Source organism: Panthera pardus, unplaced genomic scaffold (genome assembly GCF_024362965.1).
Source record: "Panthera pardus isolate Hobbes unplaced genomic scaffold, ASM2436296v1 HiC_scaffold_8, whole genome shotgun sequence".
Lineage (NCBI taxonomy): Eukaryota > Metazoa > Chordata > Mammalia > Carnivora > Felidae > Panthera > Panthera pardus.
The window spans coordinates 70,455,791-70,478,155 of NW_026527013.1; the positions used below are offsets into that span (position 1 = coordinate 70,455,791).

The 22,365-nt window shown below is 37.1% G+C and overlaps 1 protein-coding gene across 2 annotated transcripts in view; it reads right to left on the bottom strand.

Moving 5' to 3' along the window:
• Positions 1 to 721: 721 nt before the first annotated feature.
• The window catches only part of STK17A (serine/threonine kinase 17a), a 38,341-nt gene continuing 16,697 nt past the window's right edge, over positions 722 to 22,365 (bottom strand). The window contains exons 3-8 of one of the 2 annotated variants that reach the window (XM_053897394.1): positions 17,588 to 17,732; positions 6,140 to 6,266; positions 2,500 to 2,548; positions 2,232 to 2,411; positions 1,284 to 1,399; positions 722 to 1,184 (exon numbers count right to left, since the gene is read on the bottom strand). In XM_053897394.1, coding sequence (XP_053753369.1) covers positions 1,075 to 1,184; positions 1,284 to 1,399; positions 2,232 to 2,411; positions 2,500 to 2,548; positions 6,140 to 6,266; positions 17,588 to 17,732 — 727 coding nt within the window. In that variant the 3' untranslated portion in view covers positions 722 to 1,074. Of the gene's footprint in view, positions 1,400 to 2,231; positions 2,412 to 2,499; positions 2,549 to 6,139; positions 6,267 to 17,587; positions 17,733 to 22,365 lie in introns of both variants that reach the window. The other variant, XM_019451067.2, reaches the window with a different exon arrangement.

A 22,365-nucleotide genomic window follows, 5' to 3' on the forward strand; every position in this document is an offset into this window, starting at 1 on the left:
TATGAACAAAATAAAAGTTTATAAATATTTTGGCATTTTAGAACTTTTCCTAATACAATCTGAGGTCTAATAAACTCAACAGAAATAGAGATTCGATGGCCAAGATGAATATGCTTCCAGTCTTACCCCACTCTGGGGGATTTTGTTAACAAAAACAATACAACAGCGTCTTTGCATTGACCAAAGCAACCATCATGTTGATCAGATCACACTGACACTTGCAAGTGACCAAAATTAGGTGATAAGCATGTGAGGTGGTGGCAGGGGACAGCCTTATGAAAGGGGGTAAATACGTAAGGTGTGAGGAGGGAAACAGCTGAGAAGCCAACGCTGGTTTAATATTACAGGATTACTTAATCTACCTTGACCTTAAAACCAGAATAATGGGAGGTGAAAAATCAACACCACTCTTATTAGTGACGTTGAAGAGAAAAAAAAAAAATGAGCAAGGGTTTTCACTGATAGGTTATAAGCATTAGGCAAAAACAAAGACAAAAGAAGTCAAATCAAGTCGATACAAAGCAGTAATAAAATATAAAAATAAGACATTATTAAACTATCATGGATGTTATTCTAGGTCTCAAAATTTGAAAGATACCTAATTAAAATCTTACTCCTCCAAAAAAATCCAAAGTGAAAAAGTATCAATTTTAGTAAAGATATCAATACATATATGCATATATAGATACACAAGAATAATGCAAATAGATTTACAAAGATGTTAATTTGGCACTTTTACTTCGATTTTTAAAGAAAGTAAATACAGATTATCTTTGCATAACAAATTTTCATTCTGGAGAAATAGGATTTAGAAATAAAAGGTTCAAACATCTCCCTTCTTAAAAATAACATTGACACAGATAACTTTACCCGTTAAAACTCCTGGTTGGCAACTTTATAAATCTGTCTTGATATATCTAAATCCACAAGTTTGACAAAGTAATTTTAGTTTTTTTTTCTATCAGTGATACCTGGTTTGTCCACTTTCAGTACATGTACCATTTGGCCAGAAGTCCATAAATAATATTAATGTTTTCAATGTAGAAATCTTAAAGTTCTAAAGGGAAGTATTGCTCAGTAGATAAATTCTCCTGGAATTTCTTGTAGCAAAGGTTCCTCAAATTTAAATCGTTTGGAAATGGCCTTTTGCTCCATTTTCTCTTTTTCAGACTGTCTGCATTGTCCTAAAGTATATGAAGTAAATACAATTAACTCCTCTGTTACAACTGATTCCTCGGTTTCTGGTTTCTGAGTATCTGAATTAATTTCAGGCACAGAATCACCTTCTTGGAGTGCATTTGCTTCTTCTAATGTCCCTTTCACCTTGAAAGAAGGATCCTGAATACTGCTCTCTGTCAACCACGGATGCTTTAGACATTCTTCAGCTGTGGCTCGATGTCTATAAAAAGATACACATTTTACACTTAAGTAGTTTAAAACTTCAATTATAAACTGGAGCATAAGAGAGGTGCCTGGGTGGCTCAATTGGTACAGCATGAGACTCTTGATCTCAAGGTTGTGAGTTCAAGCCCCATATTCGGTGTAGAGATTACTTAAAAAAAAAAAAAATCTTAAAAAATAGTGAATGAATAAATCTATAAATCAACCAATTTAATAAATCAGAACGTAAGGTAGATTTATTGTATTATATTTTGGGAGTTATGAAGAGTTAACAAGAATCTTATTGTGATTCCTGGATAAGACTGGAAGTTTTGGTGTTTGTGTGCAATGCCATTCCCACAATCATGAAAAATATTTTAAGTAAAATGTCTCTGAAAAGTCCTTTTGGAAGACCAAACACAGCAGAGGATATCTGTTATACTGAGATGCAGCTTACATTTTCTAGAGACATTCTCATTTTTTAAAAAATGTTTATTCATTTTTTGAGAGAGAGAGAAAGACAGAGCACTAGAGGGGGAGGGCCAGAGAGAGAGAGGGAGACATAGAATCCGAAGCAGGCTCCAGGCTCTGAGCTGTCAGCACAGAATCTGACACATGGCTCAAACCCACAAACTGTGAGATTGTGACATGAGCCGAAGTCCGACGCTTAACCAACTGAGCCACCCAGGCGCTCCGAAACATTCTCAGTTTTGACACTTTTTCTTTCAATAGGTATAATAAGCTCAAGGTCTTATCTAGCTTAATGTCTACACTTTTGTGTTTCAGTTTAACCTGCTTTTGTTCAGAGCATACTAAAAAATTGACAAAGATCAATATTAACTAATACTTACTCAGGTTTCTTAACTAAAAGTGTCTTAATGAAGTTAATAGCAGACTCAGACACCACATCAAATTCTTCCTCAGAATAGCTTAAGTTCATCTGAGAGATGTTTAGGAACGTTTCTTGTTTATCATCACCTAAGAAAGGCGATACTCCCGTAAGCATGACGTATGTTAACACTCCAATGCTCCTAAATCAGAATGAAAATGTAAGAAAAATTAGTGACTTATTCATTTCTTGAAACTAATTTGATCAATTTTTTCATAAATAGCTCTTACCACATATCTGTTGCCATGCTGATAGGATCATAACTAAGAATTTCAGGAGCTAGTATCAGAAACAGAAGAAAACATTTAGGTGTGTGAAACAAATTCCTAATTTGCTTTTCGAGATAAAAGTTTTTTTTAAAACCCACCAGAAATTCTAAGACACTATTCAAGATTTGGGCTAAAATAAGTTAACATTATATATATTGTATAAATTAATCTGAATTATTATAAAGTCTAACTAGATATAATTAACTTGTTTATTTTTCACACCTGCACCCTCCATTGTTGGGTCTTAATATTTTTAAAATATCTGAATGCATAAATAGTGTAATAGAAACTGACAACTTTCTCTTCCCATATCCTCTATAATCATGCATTGTATCTAACAGATTACTACTTTCAAATCTTTCTCAATGCATCTGTGACTCTCCTTCCCTACCTCCCACCCTAGTCGAGGGTACTTTCCCCTCCTGACTTCCCCATTCATTCCACATGCCTCATCTATTTTCCATGCTGTAGCTTTAAAAGGTCTACCCACTGACAAAAAGTCAGCCAACAAAGTTAAAAAAAAAAAAAAAAAAAAAAAAAAAGAGCCCTGGGCATTCTCAGATGACATGCATCACACACAAAGACAACAAAGTTGCCTCTGTGGAGTTTGTAAAAAACAAGTTTGCTTTGATAATATTTAATTAAACTGCTGTCACACATACAGCAATAGAAAGACATCTGCAAATGTTTAAAAACTTAGGAGAGGTTTATGAAAATCCTCCTTTAAAGAAAAACCTACTCATTGATACAATCCAGTCAACCAAAAGATTATTTTTTTTCAAAAATATGCAAATAGGAAGAAAAGATAGGCAATCAAGTACTGGATCCATTTAAAAACAGGGGGGAATGAAGATGTTCCAATTCTAGGAAAAGACAAAACACTCAAGTCACATATTCATTACTGGTTGGGGACAACCTTCTCCCCTCGTCCCCTGAATATGAGGAATGACAGGTTGGGAGAAAATGTTAAGTAGGTTAAATTTCCTCAACTTCTACTTCTGAAACTGACTTGTGGAACAGAAGCTACAAGTATTATTTAAAACTTTTACTTTATCAGTAAAACAATTTTTAATAGTTCAAATTTAAAAGTTTTAAAAGAAACTACTAGGAAATTTAAAATGAAATGCATAGCATCCAAATTACTGGAGGGGAAAAAGTAAAATAAGAGACCATAGAGCAAAAGATGGTGGGAAGACCATATGATTTCACTCATTTGTGGAATTTAAGAAACAAAACAGATGAACATAGGGGAAGGGAAGGAAAAATAAAATAAGATAAAAACAGAGGGAGGCAAACCATAAAAGAGACTCTTAACTACAGAGAAGAAACTGAGGGTTGCTGGATGGGAGGTGGGCAGGGAGCCGGGGGGCGGGGGATGAGCTAAAAGGCTGATAGGCAGTAAGGAGGGCACTTGTGATGAGCACTGGGTGTTGATACAAGTGATGAATCACTAAATTCTACTCCTGAAACTAAGATTATTAGTATGTTAACTAACTAGAATTTAAATAAAAACTTGAAACATTAAAAAAAGATAGTGGGAAGAGGGGGTAGGAAATAAAAACAGCTTCCTTTTTTGTGATTATATGCTGAACACTGATATAAGAGCTTGGTATAGCAAATCCAATAAGGCAGTATTATTATGGCCCCATGTTATGGACAGAGGAATGTGAGGTACAGAGATTTCAGTACTGAGGTCACATACACAGCCAGTAGATAGCATACCGTTCCCAGGCAGGTGATACTGTGTAGAAAACAAGGTGGGAGTCTTACACTCATCGCTAAAAGTCCATGAAAGAAAGAGGAGAGGCCCCCTTGTTTTTCTTTATTATATACTTTTGAATCATTTAATTGGGATTAGTTGTTTGGGATTGGGTTTGTATTACTTTTATAACAAGATACTTCTATTTTTTGAAGGGAAAAAAAGCTCTCTTGGTAGAAAAATTTAGAATTTACCAAAGAACAGAAAGCATAAAACAAAACAAAACTCATTCAGGGCAATAATTACTATAAGATTCTTAGCTCGCAACCCTTCATTCTAGTTTATAATGCTCTAAACTGGCCGAAATATCTGGACTACCTCTTTCCCAGATGAAGCCCTATTAAGCCACATTCTTAAACCTTACTTTGTGGTCATGACACTTGCTGAAATTTAAGTATTCTAGCCACAAAGAATACATCGACATTTTCAAGGTTGTTTTTCTGCCTGTGATATCATTTATTACCTAACTAAAGATCTGTTTCAAATTGTAGAACTTATTTTTTTATGTTTATCTTTGAGACAGAGAGAGAGAGAGGGAGGGAGAGAGAGACAGTGTAAGCAGGGCAGAGAGAGAGGGGGACAGAGAATCTGTCAGCACAGAGACTGATGCGGGGCTTGATCTCACAAGTTCATGACCTGAGCCAAACACACATGCTTAACTGACTGAGCCACCCAGGCGCCTCTCAAATCGCAGGACTTATGTTAAAGCTTTGAGTTATTTTTTTGTACTGTCATTGCCAAACAGCTTGGTTTTCCTCAACCCTATCGTCCTCCCAGCCTTGTGTCCTTGGAATTAACTTTCCCCTGTAAACAAAGTCCCGCTATCCTCCACTCCTTCAAGAATGACTTTCACTGTCTCTTCTGTGAAAGGAGGCCTAGGCCGCCCCAAACCCCGTAAAATGCAGCCTGTCTGCCCACCTGACACTTCTACTGTCAGGTAAATATGCTTCCCTTCAGGCATGGGCCCTGGGTGCTTGCTGTCATCGGACACAAAAACTATCCTCCTTAACCTGCCTGCCATCACCTCTGACAACTTCCACACTCGTGTTCATTACCCATGCAGCCACCAGCATATCCATGCTTCTTGACCTACAGGTCTAAAGAGCTGCCCTTCCACAGCTACATCCAAGGCCTTAAAATTACAAAGGGCTGTTTCATCTCTGAAATTTTAAATGTTGATATTATAATCTCTGGTCACAACCTTTAGATTATTTCACTGCCTTGCTCTGCTTACAGATATCTTTTTTGTTGTTGTTACTCATTCAAACCACTATTCTTTTGCATCCTATTTTTCTTCCAGTTTATCAAAAAGGTCATAGTTTATTTATTTTTGTACCAAACGTAAGAGCCACAGTTCATCACTTCAGCTGCTCTCTTACTAGTACCTTCACAGTTTAATCTCCTTTTTCTTTCTGGCAGAGGCTCTCAACCTTGTATCAATCCAACAAAATACCTCTGTTTCACACATCTATGGAATTGCAGGGCTTGCAATTACTTTAACAATGTTTACTGAACTTGAAATTCTTTAAAGGCCCTTACTTGTTTAATATCCTCCCACTTTCAGATAATAGGATATCCTACACTTTGTGAAGAAAATCCTCTTCTATTCTTTTTAGAAGTAATACCTTCAAATTCAGTTAGCCTTTCGGGAAAGGGATCATCAGTTTGGTACCTTAAAGTTTACCATTTTTATATTTAATACAAAGGAAGGAGTCTCTGATGGCAGAATTTTAACATAGCAGATGGCTGGCCCTACTATTAATCATGCCACATGTGAATTTGCTAATGAAGATGATGCCTGACCCCAAACACACAACACAACCCAGTCTTATGAATACTTACCCACATATTCAGGAGTACCCATAATTTCTCGGAGCTCTTCACTGTTCTTCATTATTCTTGAAAGACCAAAATCAACTATCTTAATGTCACCCAGTGGAGATTCACTTGTCAGCAGAATATTCTGAGGCTAAAAACATAACATCCCACTCTCCAAATTAATGAAACCATGACTGAATAGAAAGAGCAAGTAGTGCATAAAACATACACATTTCAACTGTGAAACTGAAATTGACAAATTTAACAATAAGCAGTCATTCATTAAGCAAATATTTTTACAATGTACTTACGATGTGTAAGGCAACAGGCCTTGTACAATCTCCTTCTTTACACTGGCTCCTGCTCAGACCATAAATGTGCATCTACCCCTATTTTAAAAACAAGACCAAGCTACTCATAAAGGAATCCCCTATGACTCTGCATTTCTTTCTAGCCAACATACTTATTGCTATTCCCTCACTTCTCAATGCAGTTGATTCTGGATTTTGCCCCCTCTCCTAGATCTGTCCTAAGATCATAAAATCTTTAATAATCAAAGACCCACCAAATCAATGGATGTCTTTTAGGCACCATTTTATACACACTGATTGCTATATAATGTACTACTGGCAACCATCCTTATATGCCCTCTTGGACATTTTCCTCCTCAATAGATCCCTCACTGTTTTCTTAGGATTTTTTTCCCTTCTTTCCTTTTAAATATTGGTGTTGCCCCAGATCTCTTGCCTACTGGCCCTCTATCTTTCAGCAATCTCATCTACTATCAAGGCTTCAGCTACCACTTACCTGCTGATGACCTCTATCTACCTTCTACCCTAAGCCCCTTGCCGACTCATAGGTCCAATTAAAATCTATCTTGTCATTTGGCTGAAATGGGCCACACCTTCAGCTCCCACTACTGAGCAAAGGCCATGAGTTCAGTAAACACCTCAAGAACAGGTTCTTCCTTCAAACCCCACTAAACCCATGCCTCCTCTTCTGTACTCCCAGTCTCAATGCCCAGCTCAGCAACTAGGGAATCATCCTACAGTAGTTCATCTCCTTCATTTTCAACCATGTCTCACCCTTAGTGAAGTCACTGGCATGCCAATGCTATTTCTTAAATTGCAAAAAACCCGCTGCTTAAAGTTTGGGCTTTCATTATTTCTTACCTGGACTACTAACCTCCTGCCTCTAACTGCCCCCACCTTCAATCCATCCTTCACTGTACAACGATCTCATCATAATGTAAGTCTGATCATGATACTGATGCTAGTCCTCACCAATGGACACACTCTCAAATGGGATGTATTTGACCATGGGTGAGAGAGAACTACCCAAGGCCACAAAATCAATAAGGTTCATATTCCTGGAGTCATTTTTTTTTTTTTAACCCAAATGAAAATAACCTAAGACACTTTTACATAAAAAGTCAAACAGATATATTATGGACTAGAATATAAAATTCATTAGAATTTTTGAAATGGCACTTGAAAGAAAAGTTTGTGTTGCTTCAGAAAGTCTACACTGTCTTCTGCCATTAAGAAAATTTCCAAAGATAAATTGAGAAGCACCAGTACTAACAAAGTATAAATACCTCACTGTAGCACGACAAGTGTTTTATAACCCAGCTTCTGCTTCCTCTCTAAGATTAACCTCCTGCCACTATTCTGTAGGCAATCTGTGTTCCAAATCCAACAAGCTGTAATCCCTAAACAAGATGTGCACTCCCACATCTTATGCTTTTGCATTATGTATTGCCTTTTCTCAGGAAGCTCTCTCCCGGACAAATTTAGTTTTGTCATTCACTCCATGCATGGTGGCTCTCAACAAAGCACTGATTCCTCAATAAAGCCTTTTCTGATGCCCCCTCTGGTCTTCCAGGGAGGGTTTGATGCCTGACCCCTCTCTATTCCACAACATCTTATACATAGCAAATTTATCCCACTATTTAGCTAATTGTATTTTTCCGTCTTCTCCATCACACTGTGGTTCTCCAGAGTTTTACAATGAATGTTAACATTTCCTTTCCTTCCATGCATATTCAACCACTCCACTGGGCTTCTGTGTCCTCATTCCTCTACCACAGGTCACTAAAATCCAGCGACGTATTTCCATGCTTTCTGGACTACCACCTTAGCAATGCTTGGCATTGCCGCCACTCCTTCCTTGTTTACAAACTCTTTTTCTCTTGACTTCCAGAACAAACACTACCCTGGTCTTCCTCCTAATACTCTGGCTGCTGTGTGTGTCTCCTCATCTTCCTTTAACTGGGCCATTAAATGGTGGGTTTCTCACAGCCTGATCTTGAGGCTTTTTGCTCTTTTCACTCCACACTCTCACTTCACACAAGGTATCTGTACCCAAGGCTTAATTATCACCTATACATTAGGAGTCACAGATTTTATCTCTGGCTCAGACTCTTCAACCGCTTACCTAATCTCTCTCCTTTGATGTCTCAAGGCTATCTCGAATTCAACATGCCCAAACCAGACTCCTATTTTCCCTCCCAAATCAGATTTCCTGTATGTCAATGGTCATTACACCCCAGGGAATGCCATCCTCACCCAGCAGGGTAGAAGAAAACACTAAGAATCACCTTGGTCATTCCTCTCTCCCCACTTTCTCCTCATTTAACTAACATGTCACCATATCCTACTGATTTTAAATCATAAACGTAAGCACTTCTAAACTTTACTTATTTCTCTCTAACTAGAGAACAATCATTCAAGCTACCATCAATTTTTGCTTAATTGCAACAGACCCTAAATGGTTTGCTAGGATCTATTTTGCCCATACTTAGCCAGAAGGAGCTTTTGCACTATATGAATCTGATTGGTCACCCCCCTGCCTAAACCCTTCAGTAGCTTCCCATTACTCTTAACTTCCAAATGTATTTGGAAGCTGCTAATTCGAGCTCCTGCCTAGCTCTCCAGCCTCATTATAAACTTGCTGCCCTTGGCCCAGGGACAGTGAGTCTCAATGGACACTGTTCAGTCTCTCCTACTTGCCATGCTCTCTCTCACAAAAGTATCTTTGTATACTTTTTCCCCATTCTTCTTTTCCTGGTGTCAACTTGCTGGGAAGACCCAGGAGGGCAGTGAAGCAGATTCTAACAATGTTCAACAGTGAAGAGCTGCAATATGAAAAAAGAAGTTGAAGTGTAGACAGTCCCTTTTTAAAGGGGTTCAATGTTGACCCAACCATCCATTCTGCCCTTATCAGAAAATACTTGTAGATTATTCAAACTCTGGATTCAGAAACAGAGGATGGGGAGAATCTAAAGATCCATGAGCCACAGTACTGGTCACTGTGATAGCACCAGGATCCATGCCAGCACATGGGAGGCACACGTTATTTACTGTTTGAAAGAAAGGAAAAAACATAACTAACTATAAAAAACAATTTGAAGGGTGTCTATTTTGTGTCAGGAGTGGAGGCACTGTAAATATGAGTGATAACAAGTCCCTACTGACAGAGAGCTCACCATCAGAAGAGAAAACAGAAGCACCTATATCAGGCTTGACTAACTCTGCTGTGCATTTTAACTGTTGTCATAGACAAAGTGCTCAGGTAACAAATAAATAAGAGGGAATAGGGGCGCCTGGGTGGCGCAGTCGGTTAAGCGTCCGACTTCAGCCAGGTCATGATCTTGCGGTCTGTGAGTTCGAGCCCCGCGTCAGGCTCTGGGCTGATGGCTCGGAGCCTGGAGCCTGTTTCCGATTCTGTATCTCCCTCTCTCTCTGCCCCTCCCCCGTTCATGCTCTGTCTCTCTCTGTCCCAAAAATAAATAAAAAACGTTGAAAAAAAAAATTAAAAAAAAAAAAATAAGAGGGAATAATTCAGCCTTGGAGAATTACACAGGAGGTAAGTGAGCAGACCCTGAAGGATAAGAAGGATTTTGACATTTATTAAAAAAAAAAAAAAAATTATGGACTGCATACTGGAAAAATAACAGAAAATAAGACGTGAGTTCCCTGTTCTTTTGGAACCTTACATTCTAATGGGGACAAATATGCATAAATAATAATACCTCAGGTAGTTTTAAGCACCAAGGAGAACTCAGAGTAGGGTAATGGATGACAGTGCCTGTTGTGTGTGTTTGTGTGCATATGCATGTTATATTCAGAATAGTTGAGGAAGGTTTCTCTAAGACAGTGTTTGGGGAGAAAGCAATGCTAAGAAGGAACGTCATGGCAGAATACTTTGGGGAGTGGGGTAGGCAGGGAGCATTCCAGGGAGAGGAAAGACCCCACCCAAGGCAAGGACAAGCTACTAGTGGAGGGACTGCACACTGGAGAACAGCACAAAGGTGAAAGGGACAAAAGTGGTGGCAGGCACAAAGAGGGTGGATGGACAAGAATCAGGGCTTTCTGAGCCATTCTGGAAGAAGTGGAAGAAGTCAGACCACAGGGGAGGGCAAGAGGACATTCCAGGAAAAGAAAACGTCACATGCCAAAGAATACAGGTGAGCCAATATATAGCATGACACATGCAAAGTATCATCAAATACAAGAATGTCTCTGAAGAATGTGCCTTTATCCTATTTTTAAAGTCTTGAAAGGGAGAGCATGAGTGAGGGATATGATGAAGCATGGAATGAAAAAACACAGAAGAAACTTTACACATTACAGTGGCAAAATCCACAGCCCATTGTGACTGTTGCTGTGTAGGAGCAGGAACAATAAGGTGCTTATGTCATTCACTGACTAATATAGTCAGGTCAGCAAGAGAGGACAACTGGTTCAATTTTGATTCTCAGACCCAGAATCTGAGGTGCCTGCAGAACCACCCAGAACAGTTGGAAATTCAGTCTGGAGAGAATATAAGGCTGAGGATACTGCTTTGGAAAGCAAGGGCACAGAGGCAAGACTAAAACCATGGAAGTAAACAAGAGGAAGAGAATATGGCAGAAGAGAAGTGGCCAAGATGAGTTTTGGCTGATAACCACATCTAACGAGAGACAACAAGAGTGATGAAGGCACTCAGAAATGCAGTCTGAGAGGGAGGCAAAGAACACAGGCATCGTGTTGTAGTAAGAAAGGAAGGAGAGGATCATCAAATGGGATGAGGGGAAGAATGAGGACTAAGAAAAAGCTACTGAATATAGCAAATAACCAAAGTCTGAAAGACTTCTGAGAAAGTAATTTTTAGTAAAACCATGGGAGAAAAAGCTAGATTATAATAGGTTGAAAAGTAAGTTGAAAGACTAAGCGATCTTTACGTTACAGGCCATTCTGGCTTAATTATCTGTGGATACTCTCTAAACTGGTGCTATCCTATGAAAGGTACTGCAAGTCACAGAATGTAATTTAACATTGTCTCGTAGCCATATTATCAAAAGTAAAATGAAACAGATGAAATTATTTTTTACTTCAATATGTCTAAGATATCCCTTCAACATGTAATATATAAATTATTGAGATATTTTGCTTTTTCTTTTCCATACTAAGTCCTTGAAATCTGGTGTAGAGTTCACACTTTGAATACACCACAGTTCTCAAGTACTCAACAACCACAAATGGTTAGTGGTACTGGACTGCACACTGCAGCTATAAACGTTGTTAATAAAAAAGGATCTAAGTGATATCCCAATAAATGTTTAGGAATTCTTAACATCTCTTGCATAATGTCCATATTACCACTATGCAATCACAGACTGTACTTCATTTTGAAAACATATGAAGTTTTGAAAACTTCATTCATAAAAACAGACTTCTCAACAGTGAAAATAACCATACCATGGCTCAGTGTAATCTGTGATTTTATATAAAAACCTGTTTTTTAAAACCATAGAAAGTTTTGGCTACAGTAAAAACCTAAAACTGAACAAAAAGACAAAACCAAATTGCTGTCACTATAGAAGCTTGGGCTGCAGACGCATGCTAAATTGTTATAAATACCCAAACCAGGTAAAGCACCCCTGCCTTGCCACATACACACAAAAGGAGTAAAAATGCTCAGCTGATCAGTGTTAGAATCAATCTCTCTTTTCAATGATAAAATAACGAGAGGTTTTGGTAATATATATAAACAAACTTCATTATAAAGTGACATTCTCCTTGTTAATTAGCTTCTAGTAATTTCTTCAAGGAAAAAACCTAGGATTATGAGTCCCAAGACTTCTCAAGGTAATTTTAGTTTTATTATATTAATGAAATACTATAGTAAAATAAAATGTCATTATTCAGGCAAATTAGATGAGTGAAGTTTGGTTCTGTTATATATATTCATCACTGAACGTGTTTTGCCCTTCCCAGTACATAAAAAAATGCCTAAAGAAATATTGCCAAGTGGAAATCTTCACCATATCTTAAGGTTCATTTTATGATTAATAAAACATGCACATTCTGTGAAATGTTCTTAAATATCATTTGTTCACTTAAAACAGCTTACATGTTTTCATAAGCTTAAAACAGCTTATGTTTTGTTTCTACTTTACATTACTTGGGAAATGCTTTCTTTAGTAAAACCCACACTAGTTGGGTGTGGTGGTAATGTCGTAAATTCTCAACTAGTGTGATCAAATTATTAAAACGTTACTGTACTTGAAATCTAGGCCCAGTCACATGCATCTATCACCTACCAACGTGAGAGAACTTAAACAGTTGACAGAGATGTTGCTAGGAAAAAACACATCTCATAAAATCAGAACTTTTTCATGGAATTTCAGTTAATGTTTATTATGTAGTTCCTATCAACTGTGCCTTGGTTTGAACACAGGTACATTTTAAAAACAGATCTTACTCCTCTAAATAAAACAAGTACAATTACAGGACTATAATCTGTCAGTCTTTGATGGCAAAATATACCCACTTCCAGTAAGTGAAATATATGGGTTGAAAACAAAGAGAAGTGCATTAGCATTACACCTTAGACCTCCTTTCTAAGGAATCCAGTTCATGATAAAAAAGCTGTGGTTCACAATATTTAATTCTATTTAAGATGCATGAATCCCAGGTGGTAAGAAAGAAAATGACATGGTCAATTCAGAGGCAATGAAAGTGGGGGAAAAAAAGGAAACACACAAACTGTCCTCAAATAGACAAAGGCAGTAGGGAGGTCTTTGTAAAATCTTATTTCTCTGTTTCATGGGGGAATCCTTTCATTTATCTTGGTATCTTTATCTTTGTACATAACCCATTTAACATTTACTGAACAACCACTTCTGGGTAAGATCATTGTAAAGTTGAGGCTAACTTGCTTATTAATTAGCCTTAAGTTGCCATGGATAAAATTTTAAGGAACATTTTTATCAGGCAATGAGAATTCAAGTTAATTGGCTTTTTATTTATTAAAACCCAGGTCATAGTACAGAAATAGGTTAATAATACTGTCTAAAATCAGTCTGGGGGGCTGTTTAGAAATGTTCAAGTAAATGTTACGGTTTCAAACTGTCAATGATCAACTTAAATCTCAGAAGGGAAAGCTCTGGCTTCCTGGTCTGCTCCTGCGCTTCTCATCATATACATCTACCAGGGTGGACAAGCTAACAACTGAACACCTACCAACAGAAGACCATCCAAACACAAAGAGCACTGGGTTTTAAGACTGGATTTCTTTGTGTTCTTTTTGGTCAAGACCTTCCTCTGACTGAAGTAAAAGCAGGTCACTATGCCAATGGCTAATTCACCAACTGAGATTATTTTGAGGCTTTTAGGTTTGTTCTGACTTTGGTAGAGTTGTTGTTTCTCAGATTTGTCAGTCCCGCCATGATTTACATGAAATGAATGGGCTTTCTCCTAATCATAATCTAGTGTCTTTTCTATTTTTGTCGTCCTAGAAACACTCCAAAATCTGCATCTGCTACCCCTCAAAGCATTTGCCATATTCAATTTAAGATATTTGGCTGAGAGTCTTCAGTGAATCAGCCTTTGGCAAACTGCCCATCTGGAGTCTGATCTGAAGCCAAGTAGCAGATTTCCCATTGTGTCAATTATCTCTTTCATAGGAGCAACTATAATAGTTATTCTAACTTCTAACTACTACTTGTCTCTGTGACAAGAATTTCCCATTTTAACCATAATGGAGAACAAATAGTCTACTAACTCAAAGTTACCCTATACATAGGGATTACCAAGTTTCACAGATTTAAAACTATTTTTTTCTCTAATTCACAGAATTAAACCTTTAGAAAACATATTTAGCTTTGTAGCTTTCAAGCTCTTATAGAAACTCAGAGTCAACATTACAAGCATAAATTGTCATTGGGCGGACAGCTGTAACGGTGTAGGACAGTAGACCCTCTGTCCAGATTCACAGAAGTCACAGAAAGTCAACTGCAGATGACCTTTTGGTAGAAATCATTCCTATCTTCACTCCTGCCACACCAACCCCACCTCCAACCTTCCCCCTCCAGCAGTTCACTTAGAGACAAATTCTGACTGCACATGTGAAGACTGTGAGGGCAGAAGAAAGGCTGAGGACCTATCGGGCCACCCTGTCTTCTTTCTAGTTCCTCTGGGCCTAGGCAACATGAAGAGTCCAGCTTCCAACATCAAAGGCCCATCATCAAAGCCTCTATTAAATCCAGAAAGAATTCTACACTAAGTGTACTGGGGAGAAAGGAATATGATTTATACTGAGTGTATTGGGGAGAAAGGGATATAATTTCCAGTTAAACCTGGTATTCAAGAACTTAATTTTCACCCTTGGCTGCTTTCAAGTAACATCAAAGATCCATGACACATAGTGTTGGCAACCTGACTTGCTACTTAATTAGTTCCTAAATAATAGTCATAGGTTGAGCTGTCATAAATTGAAAGCATATTTCCTATAAATGCAATGTTATTTAAATTGGGGTTCATTCCTAGAAGTCCTTTTTACTTCACAAAACTAGCAAAACATCATAAAAAATAAAACTTAAGTGTGTGAAACCAAATATGGAAACAAGCATAGCACAAACTTTACTTTTGGGAATTCTTCTGCATGGCTGAGACTAACTGAGGCTTCTTATAGTCTGAGTCCACTGAAGTCTGGACTGCAGAGACCATCTCTTTCTCTGTGTTCCTGAGGGAAGCACAGTTGGGTATTTCTTACAGCTAGGATCTTTGAATTTCTAACCATATGACAGGCTAAAGTATAAAAAACAAAGCCCCAGTTCCCTCACTCTTGCTATGAGGGTTGTACCTAGATCATCTCTAAGGCCACTTCAACTTTAATACCTTGGGACTACATGTGGGTACACACATGTCCACACTTACCTTCAAAAAATGACACTATAACTACCATAGTCTACAGTGTTATAATCATGCATTTTAGCTACCGTACTAAAAAATTAATTATCTTTTAGAAAAATATGTTTACAGAATGAATTTAAATTGGCATTTTTCAGAAAAAAACAAGAAGTTTCCGAACTGTTTTCTTTCCCCTATATTTTTCGGTAGGACTACTATTTGAGGGAATATCTATTACCCTTCCCCCTTATTTCAAATGGAATTTTATCAAGTTTACTTTGGAAGTCAACCTCCAGAGTACACATTGTTCACTCTTCCTTGAGAGTGTTCCTTCATGCAGTAAAGATTAGACACAATTATTTATACAGTATTCTATCTATCAGGTGTCACGGTGTGCCCTACAGCAGGAGTTCTCAAAAACGGTGCCTGGACCCATAGTATCAGCATCACACACCCCTTCCCTGAATCAGAAACTCTGGAATTGGGGCCTAGCAATTTGCTTTAATAAGCCTTTTCTGGTGATCCTGATCTCTGTCAAAGTTGGAGAAGCACTGCCCTAAGTGTCTACTTTCTGCTACGGGGCAAACTACAGCAGAGGTCAAGATAGATTGGGAGAGGATGAGGAGTGAAATGAGGCAGAAGTCCAAGATAGGAAAGCCTTTTTTGGGTCCAGGGGTTCAGCCTCCTCAGGTGATGTTCCTTCCTAACCTGAACTCCTCTGGCTAATAAGGAACTGGAGCCACTGGTGTAGTCCTTGAGGAATGTTTCATTTCCCCATAGCTACACCTGGACTTCATGTGGTAGCAACCATCAGCAGGGATCTTAGACTTTTCTACCCCAGATGCCTGAAGGACTATGCTAAGGATACTTGTAGTGGACGTTCACTGTCTGTCTCCTGATCGCCCACCTACTCTCTATTCTTTCTGAAACAGAACTGGTCTGAGAATCCATCCTTTCCCCACTCTCAGTCCAAAAAAAACTTGGGATGGGAGGAGGAATTTAACCCTCCCAGGTTGGAGCAAAGGACACTGGTAATGCTGGCCTGGCCAGTCAAAACCCAGCACCCCCAACGTCCCCCTGACACACTTACTAGTTCCAGACTGATCTAAGTCAGTTTGATGAGAGTGAATCTCAGAACTTCTGAAAGAGCTAATAAATAGAACCTGGCTCCTTCCTGCTGAATCTCTGGACAACTGTAAGGCTAAAATGGCAGCATCTAACTTACTACCATCTTACTGCCATTTTTAGAAGGTAGAGCTGGAGACCGAAGAAAAACCAACTATGTACTTGCAATATTTGAATGAACGAATAGTGGCATTCCTTAAGTTGGAATTGTCCCTGGAATTTTTAGCTAATAAAATTTCCTTTTTTGCTTCCCTTACTGATCACTTGAAAGCATCATAACTGCCCTTTGTGTATTCTTTCCTCCCTCTTCCCCTTCCTTCTTTGATAATTTTAAACTAGAAATCTACCCACCTCTGAGGCCCCTGGGTGGCTCAGTCAGTTGAGCATCTGACTTCGGCTGGGGTCATGATCTCATGGCTCTCATGAGCCCCATATTAGGCTCTGTGCTGACAGCGCGGAGGCTGGAGCCTGCTTCGGATTCTGTGTCTCCCTCTCTCTCTGCTCCTCCCCTGCTCACACTCTATCTCTCTCAAAAATAAATAAACATTAAAAAAAACAAAAGAAAAATAAATCTACCCACCTCTAATTTCTTTAGTTCTCTATTTTATTTACTGCTGCCTAATTTTCCACAAAATGGTTTTTCAGATATCCCTGCTAAAAAGTCATCTACCACTTCATGATATTTGAAACCCCTGGAATCTGGCCTTTCCTCAATTGTCAGCATCTCCTATTTCATCTCTCAATTCCAGTGACACTATTCCATTTATGTTTGCCCAACAAGTACTCTTAACTCTTGTGAATTAATTTTATCCTCTATTTTCTACATTTTCCTATATTTTCTCTATCTAAATCCCATTTTTTTTTTTTTTTAAAGGTCTAGCTCAAACTCTGTCTCTTACCAGGAAGAGTTCACCTACCCCACCAATATCCTCTAAGCTCTGTTTCTTGAGCAAAGTATTATTATTTATCTTTCTATGTACACAGATGTGCATTATCTCCTTAATATAACTAATTGGTTAGAGGATAAGAACAGACACAACCTTTATATCCTTATTACCTAATAAAATACACAATCTTGATAAATGTTTTAATAAATCACTGTTAAAAATATTTTACATCTGTAGTGTCATTCTCTAGCAATCTCAAAATTGTAAAGTAATCTAGATCTTACCTTCAGATCAAGATGTACTACATTATGAGCATGTAAAAAGCGAACACCTTCTAATATCTGCCTCATGAGTCTTTGAACATCTTTTTCTTTAAAGGCGTCTTCTCTGTCTGCAACACACTGGTCAAAGATTTCACCCCCAGCAGCACTAGAGAAGGATAGAAGCATACTTTAATTATAAAGGAAAAGGACTCATTAAAAATATTTAGCCTTTTGTTCTTAATATTTTACATATTAAGTGTCTTTATTTAGGTAAAGTATAATTTGAGTGTGTGTCCCTATATCCATTTTTCTTTTGTCTTTTTAAAATAAAAATGTGAAGCCTCAAATATGAGTTCAGATTAAGAACTTCAAAAATTAAACTTTAATGGTAAAATGTATTAACACACTCTCAAGTGAAAATTTTTTGAGAATTTTTGGTTGAAAAACACATAGAAATATTATTTTTAGAAAAAATACAAACGATGAAAATAAAGCAAATGCTCTTCAATGAATTAAAGACCCCTTCCCCAATCCTACAGCCACATCTAGAGGTAAACACTATTCTCCCTTTGGTGTACTATATCCTTCCAGAGTTTCTAAAAATATATACTTATTAAATGCATACAAAAATATTAGTTGCCTGGATTTTTAAAAAAACAAATGGTAATATAGGACACATTCTCCTGATACTGTTCCACAACCCTTACTTTTAAACATGTCTTAAGAATCTTTCCATGATGGTTTTATATTTATCTACTTTGTAATTTTGAACTCTTACATCCCTGTGAATAGATAAACCATACTTGATGTAACCATTCCCCTTTGAAGGTCATTTACTTTCTTCCTAATGATTCACAACTATAAACAATGCTGTGATGAGAAGGCACATTACAATTTCTCATATGTTTACTCATGTGTGAGGAGCTCTCAAGGGTAGACATCTAGAAAGAAACAGCTGGACTGAAGGGAATGTGCATTTAAAATTTTAATAGGAAGAGCCTATCCTCTCCAAAAGAGCAGTACTGATTTAAATTTTCTTTCAACCTCTGGCCAAAGCATCTCAGTTTTTCTCTAACTAATTTTGCCAATAAGGCGGGGGGGGGGGGGGGGGGGGGGAATCAACATTAAAAAATGTTCATTTCCCTTCAGCAAAAAGTCCATACTTAAACATTCATTCATACCATAAATAACAGCTCGTGTCATATCACAAAATTTCTTTTATGTGTTAAAAAAAAAAAAAGGCAAGATTGCTTTCATAAAGTTGCTATAGAATTGACATGGAATACCTAACTGCAAACAGCCATGCTGCTGTCAGACAAGAGCTACTTACTGAATTCCTTTTCAGAAGATAATTTAGTTATTTCCTTTCCTGTTAAAGCAACCTATTTCCAAATTCTGCCCATATAAGGAGACACAATTTGTCACCAAAATTAGATAAGAACATATTTAAGTTTAGCTGAGCAGCTGCAGGTGACGAAAGTGAAAGAATAATTCATTGGCTGATAAGGTTTTCATTTTGACTAAACCTACACAACTGAATTTTTATTAATTTTGATTATAGCATGAAAAAAACCATGTGTGAAAGCATCAAAACCATTTTTGTTATTTAAGTGTAAAATGGCCATCATGCATCTGGGCACAGTTAAAGTAATATACAAGTCAGAAGAAAGGAAATGGTGAACATTCACAACACAATTACAGAGTAATAATGGCAGCCTAGGAGTACCATATACTGTTAATATGGATTTGATGATCTAAAGTAAAAGTCAGTATGAACTGTGTCAACTCAGTCTAAGCAGCACGATGCACCATGATATAACATATAGCCCACGTAGCCCTCTGCATACACACACCGCAATTTGCCTGTTACACTCGGAACTGTCCGTGTTCCTCAACTAAAACAAAGAACTGTATTTTTGGTTGAAAAAGTTTTCCAATCACAATTTATTGTCCTCTGAGTCTTTCAGCTCATTACTAGCATCCACAATAAAATTCACTATAGGTCAATTTACATAAGTACAATGATTTCTTTACCTAAAATTTAAGAGCAATTTATTGTTAGTTCTTTTCACTATAAAGTTTACCCATTCTTGCCTTAACATAATTTAAGTACTTTACATAAGCACAAGATACGAAGCACAAAACTACCATTTTCTGAAAATTTTCAAGGATGTATTTCAAATGCAGACTATTAACAAAGCTGTAAAAGCTAGCCTTCAGTGACCAGCAAGACTTGCATATACCCTCTGATACAATCACCCTATTTTATACCTGCTTAAATGTAAGCTTGGCCCATTAACTCATTGTCATATTTACTAGTGGAACTAAACAAAATTATACTAAAGAACAATTTGCGACATTAAAAGCATTTGTTAGGCATGGTTACAGGAAATGTAAGAATATTATCAACTACTTCACAGGAAGTATCTTCCTTTACATAAAGCCAGAGAAACACTACATTTTGTTGTGCCTATCTTAACTACAGCAAGATTTTCATGTATATTATGGTATATTTACTTTAGTAGTGCTTGTTTTCCACTACTTTAAAACTATTCAGAAACTCAGCAATTAACTTTATTATGAATTACAAACAATTTTTTACCAAAAAAAAATTTTATGAAAACATTAATTCAAAAACTTTTTACAAAAAATTTTACAAAAACCTATTTTTATAAAACATATTAAGAACTTTTAATTTCAACTTTCTAGTGGCCCTTAGAAAGTTAGGGGATAAGTATCTTTTTGATCAACATTATGCAGAGCCATATACATGATATTTGCAGGCTAAGAGTCACTGCGTTTTCTTGGTTGCCTGCACCTTGTCTAGATTTTAGCTCCCAACCTCGAACATCAAACACTCCTATTTCTATAGAAACTAGCATTTCCATTTCCATCCTGCTTAAAGGGTTGGTTTAGATCTTTATTCCTTCACTCTTAAAAATGAACAAATACCAATCAAACATGTTAGGTCTTGTGCAATGTGCTATGGACAGAAAGATAAATTAATTGTAAGTATGGCTTATGACTTCATGTACCAGTAGGAGAGAGAGAAAAGGAAACACATTTTAAAGAATATATGTGCATAAATATATATGGGTGTGAAATTATATATAAAGTGATGTGATAATTTAGCAATTGAGCAATTAATTGGAAAGGAGAAAAAAAAAAATCTTAGAAAAATGACATTTATTCTGAGCCCTGTAAAATGAATAGGAATCCACCAGATGAAATGGTAAGAGCACATCCCCAGCATAGTGAACACAAATAAAAGGGCATGGCGGTATCAACAACACAGGATACAGACTCACTAAAGGTTAAGTAAGCTGTTACTTCCCCTTTCAGCCAAATGGTATGGAACTTACCCTTCAGCCATGAACAACTAGAAAATGAGCAAAGTATATAAGCCAACTGTTTTCAGACAGAACATAGGCAGTTAGGACCATGATCCCTGAAAAGAGGGACACAAACAAGATGGGCTCTACTGTTTCTGTCTTCCTACTTGGAAGTAATTTATGGACTGTGGTATAAGGTGAAGGAGAAACCCAAGCAGAATATGGCGGCCTTGCTAAACTGAGGAAACAGACTAGGAGTTTGACAAAGTTGGATTTCATAGGGACAGTACCAGAGAGGAGTGAGCTACACAGAGAAAGACTGATCCAAGTAGTTCAAAATAAATCACAAGCAGGATAAACACAAGGCAAATCAAGGCACATTATGCACAAATTACTGAAAGAAAAAAATATTTAAAAAGACACTTATAAGGGAACCAAAAATCAAAACAGACTTCTTGTCATAAACAACGCAAGGCAAATGACAATGCAATGCTATCTTTAAGTGCAGACAAAAGAAAGTGTGTCTAAAATGCAGGATGAGGTTGGAAAAGGACTAGCAGGAGATGAGGCAGAATAGAACACAGACAGGAAAGCATGAGATGAGGTCAGAACAATCTGAAACATCCTAGGTAAGGCAATAAAAGTGCTAATATATAAAGCTAAATGTCTCCTCCAAAAGCACTCCCCACTCTCCCAAGCAGAGGAAAGCAGGACAACACATGGCTAAAAGCTTTGGAGTCACACACTTCCAGACTAAATCCCAGCTCTATTTGCAGTGTGACCTTAGGTTTGATTACTTCTCTGAATTTTTTTCTCATATAAAATCCTGTTCTAAAATTTATAAATAAACAAATTCAGTAAAGTTGCAGGATACAAAATCAATATATCAAAATTATTGTGCTTCTATACACTAAAAATGAATCTTCAAAAAGAGAAATTAAGAAAACAATCCCATTTTCTATGACGTCAGAAAGGATACTCAGGAATAAATTTAAGCAAGAAAGTGAAAGATCTATACAATGAAAACCGTAAGACACTGATGAAAGAAATCAAAGAAGATACAAGTAAATGGAAAGATATACCATGCTCATGGGTTGGAAGAATTAATACAGTTGAAATGTCTATACTATCCAAAGTGATCTACAGATTCAACACAATTCCTACCAAAATTCCAATGGCATTTTTCAGAGACACAGACAAAACAATCTGAAAATTTTCATAGAACCACAAAAGACTCTGCAACGCCAAAGCAATCTTGAGAAACAACAAGTCTGGATTTGAGAATATTTTCCGATTTCAAAATATATTACAAAGTACTACTCAACAAAAAAAGGAATGAAATCTTGCTACCTGTAACAATACAGATAGACATTGAAGATATTATGCTAAGTGAAGTAAATCAGAAGGAAGAAGACAAATACTATAAAATTTCACTCATATATGGAATCTAAAAAAACAAATGAACAA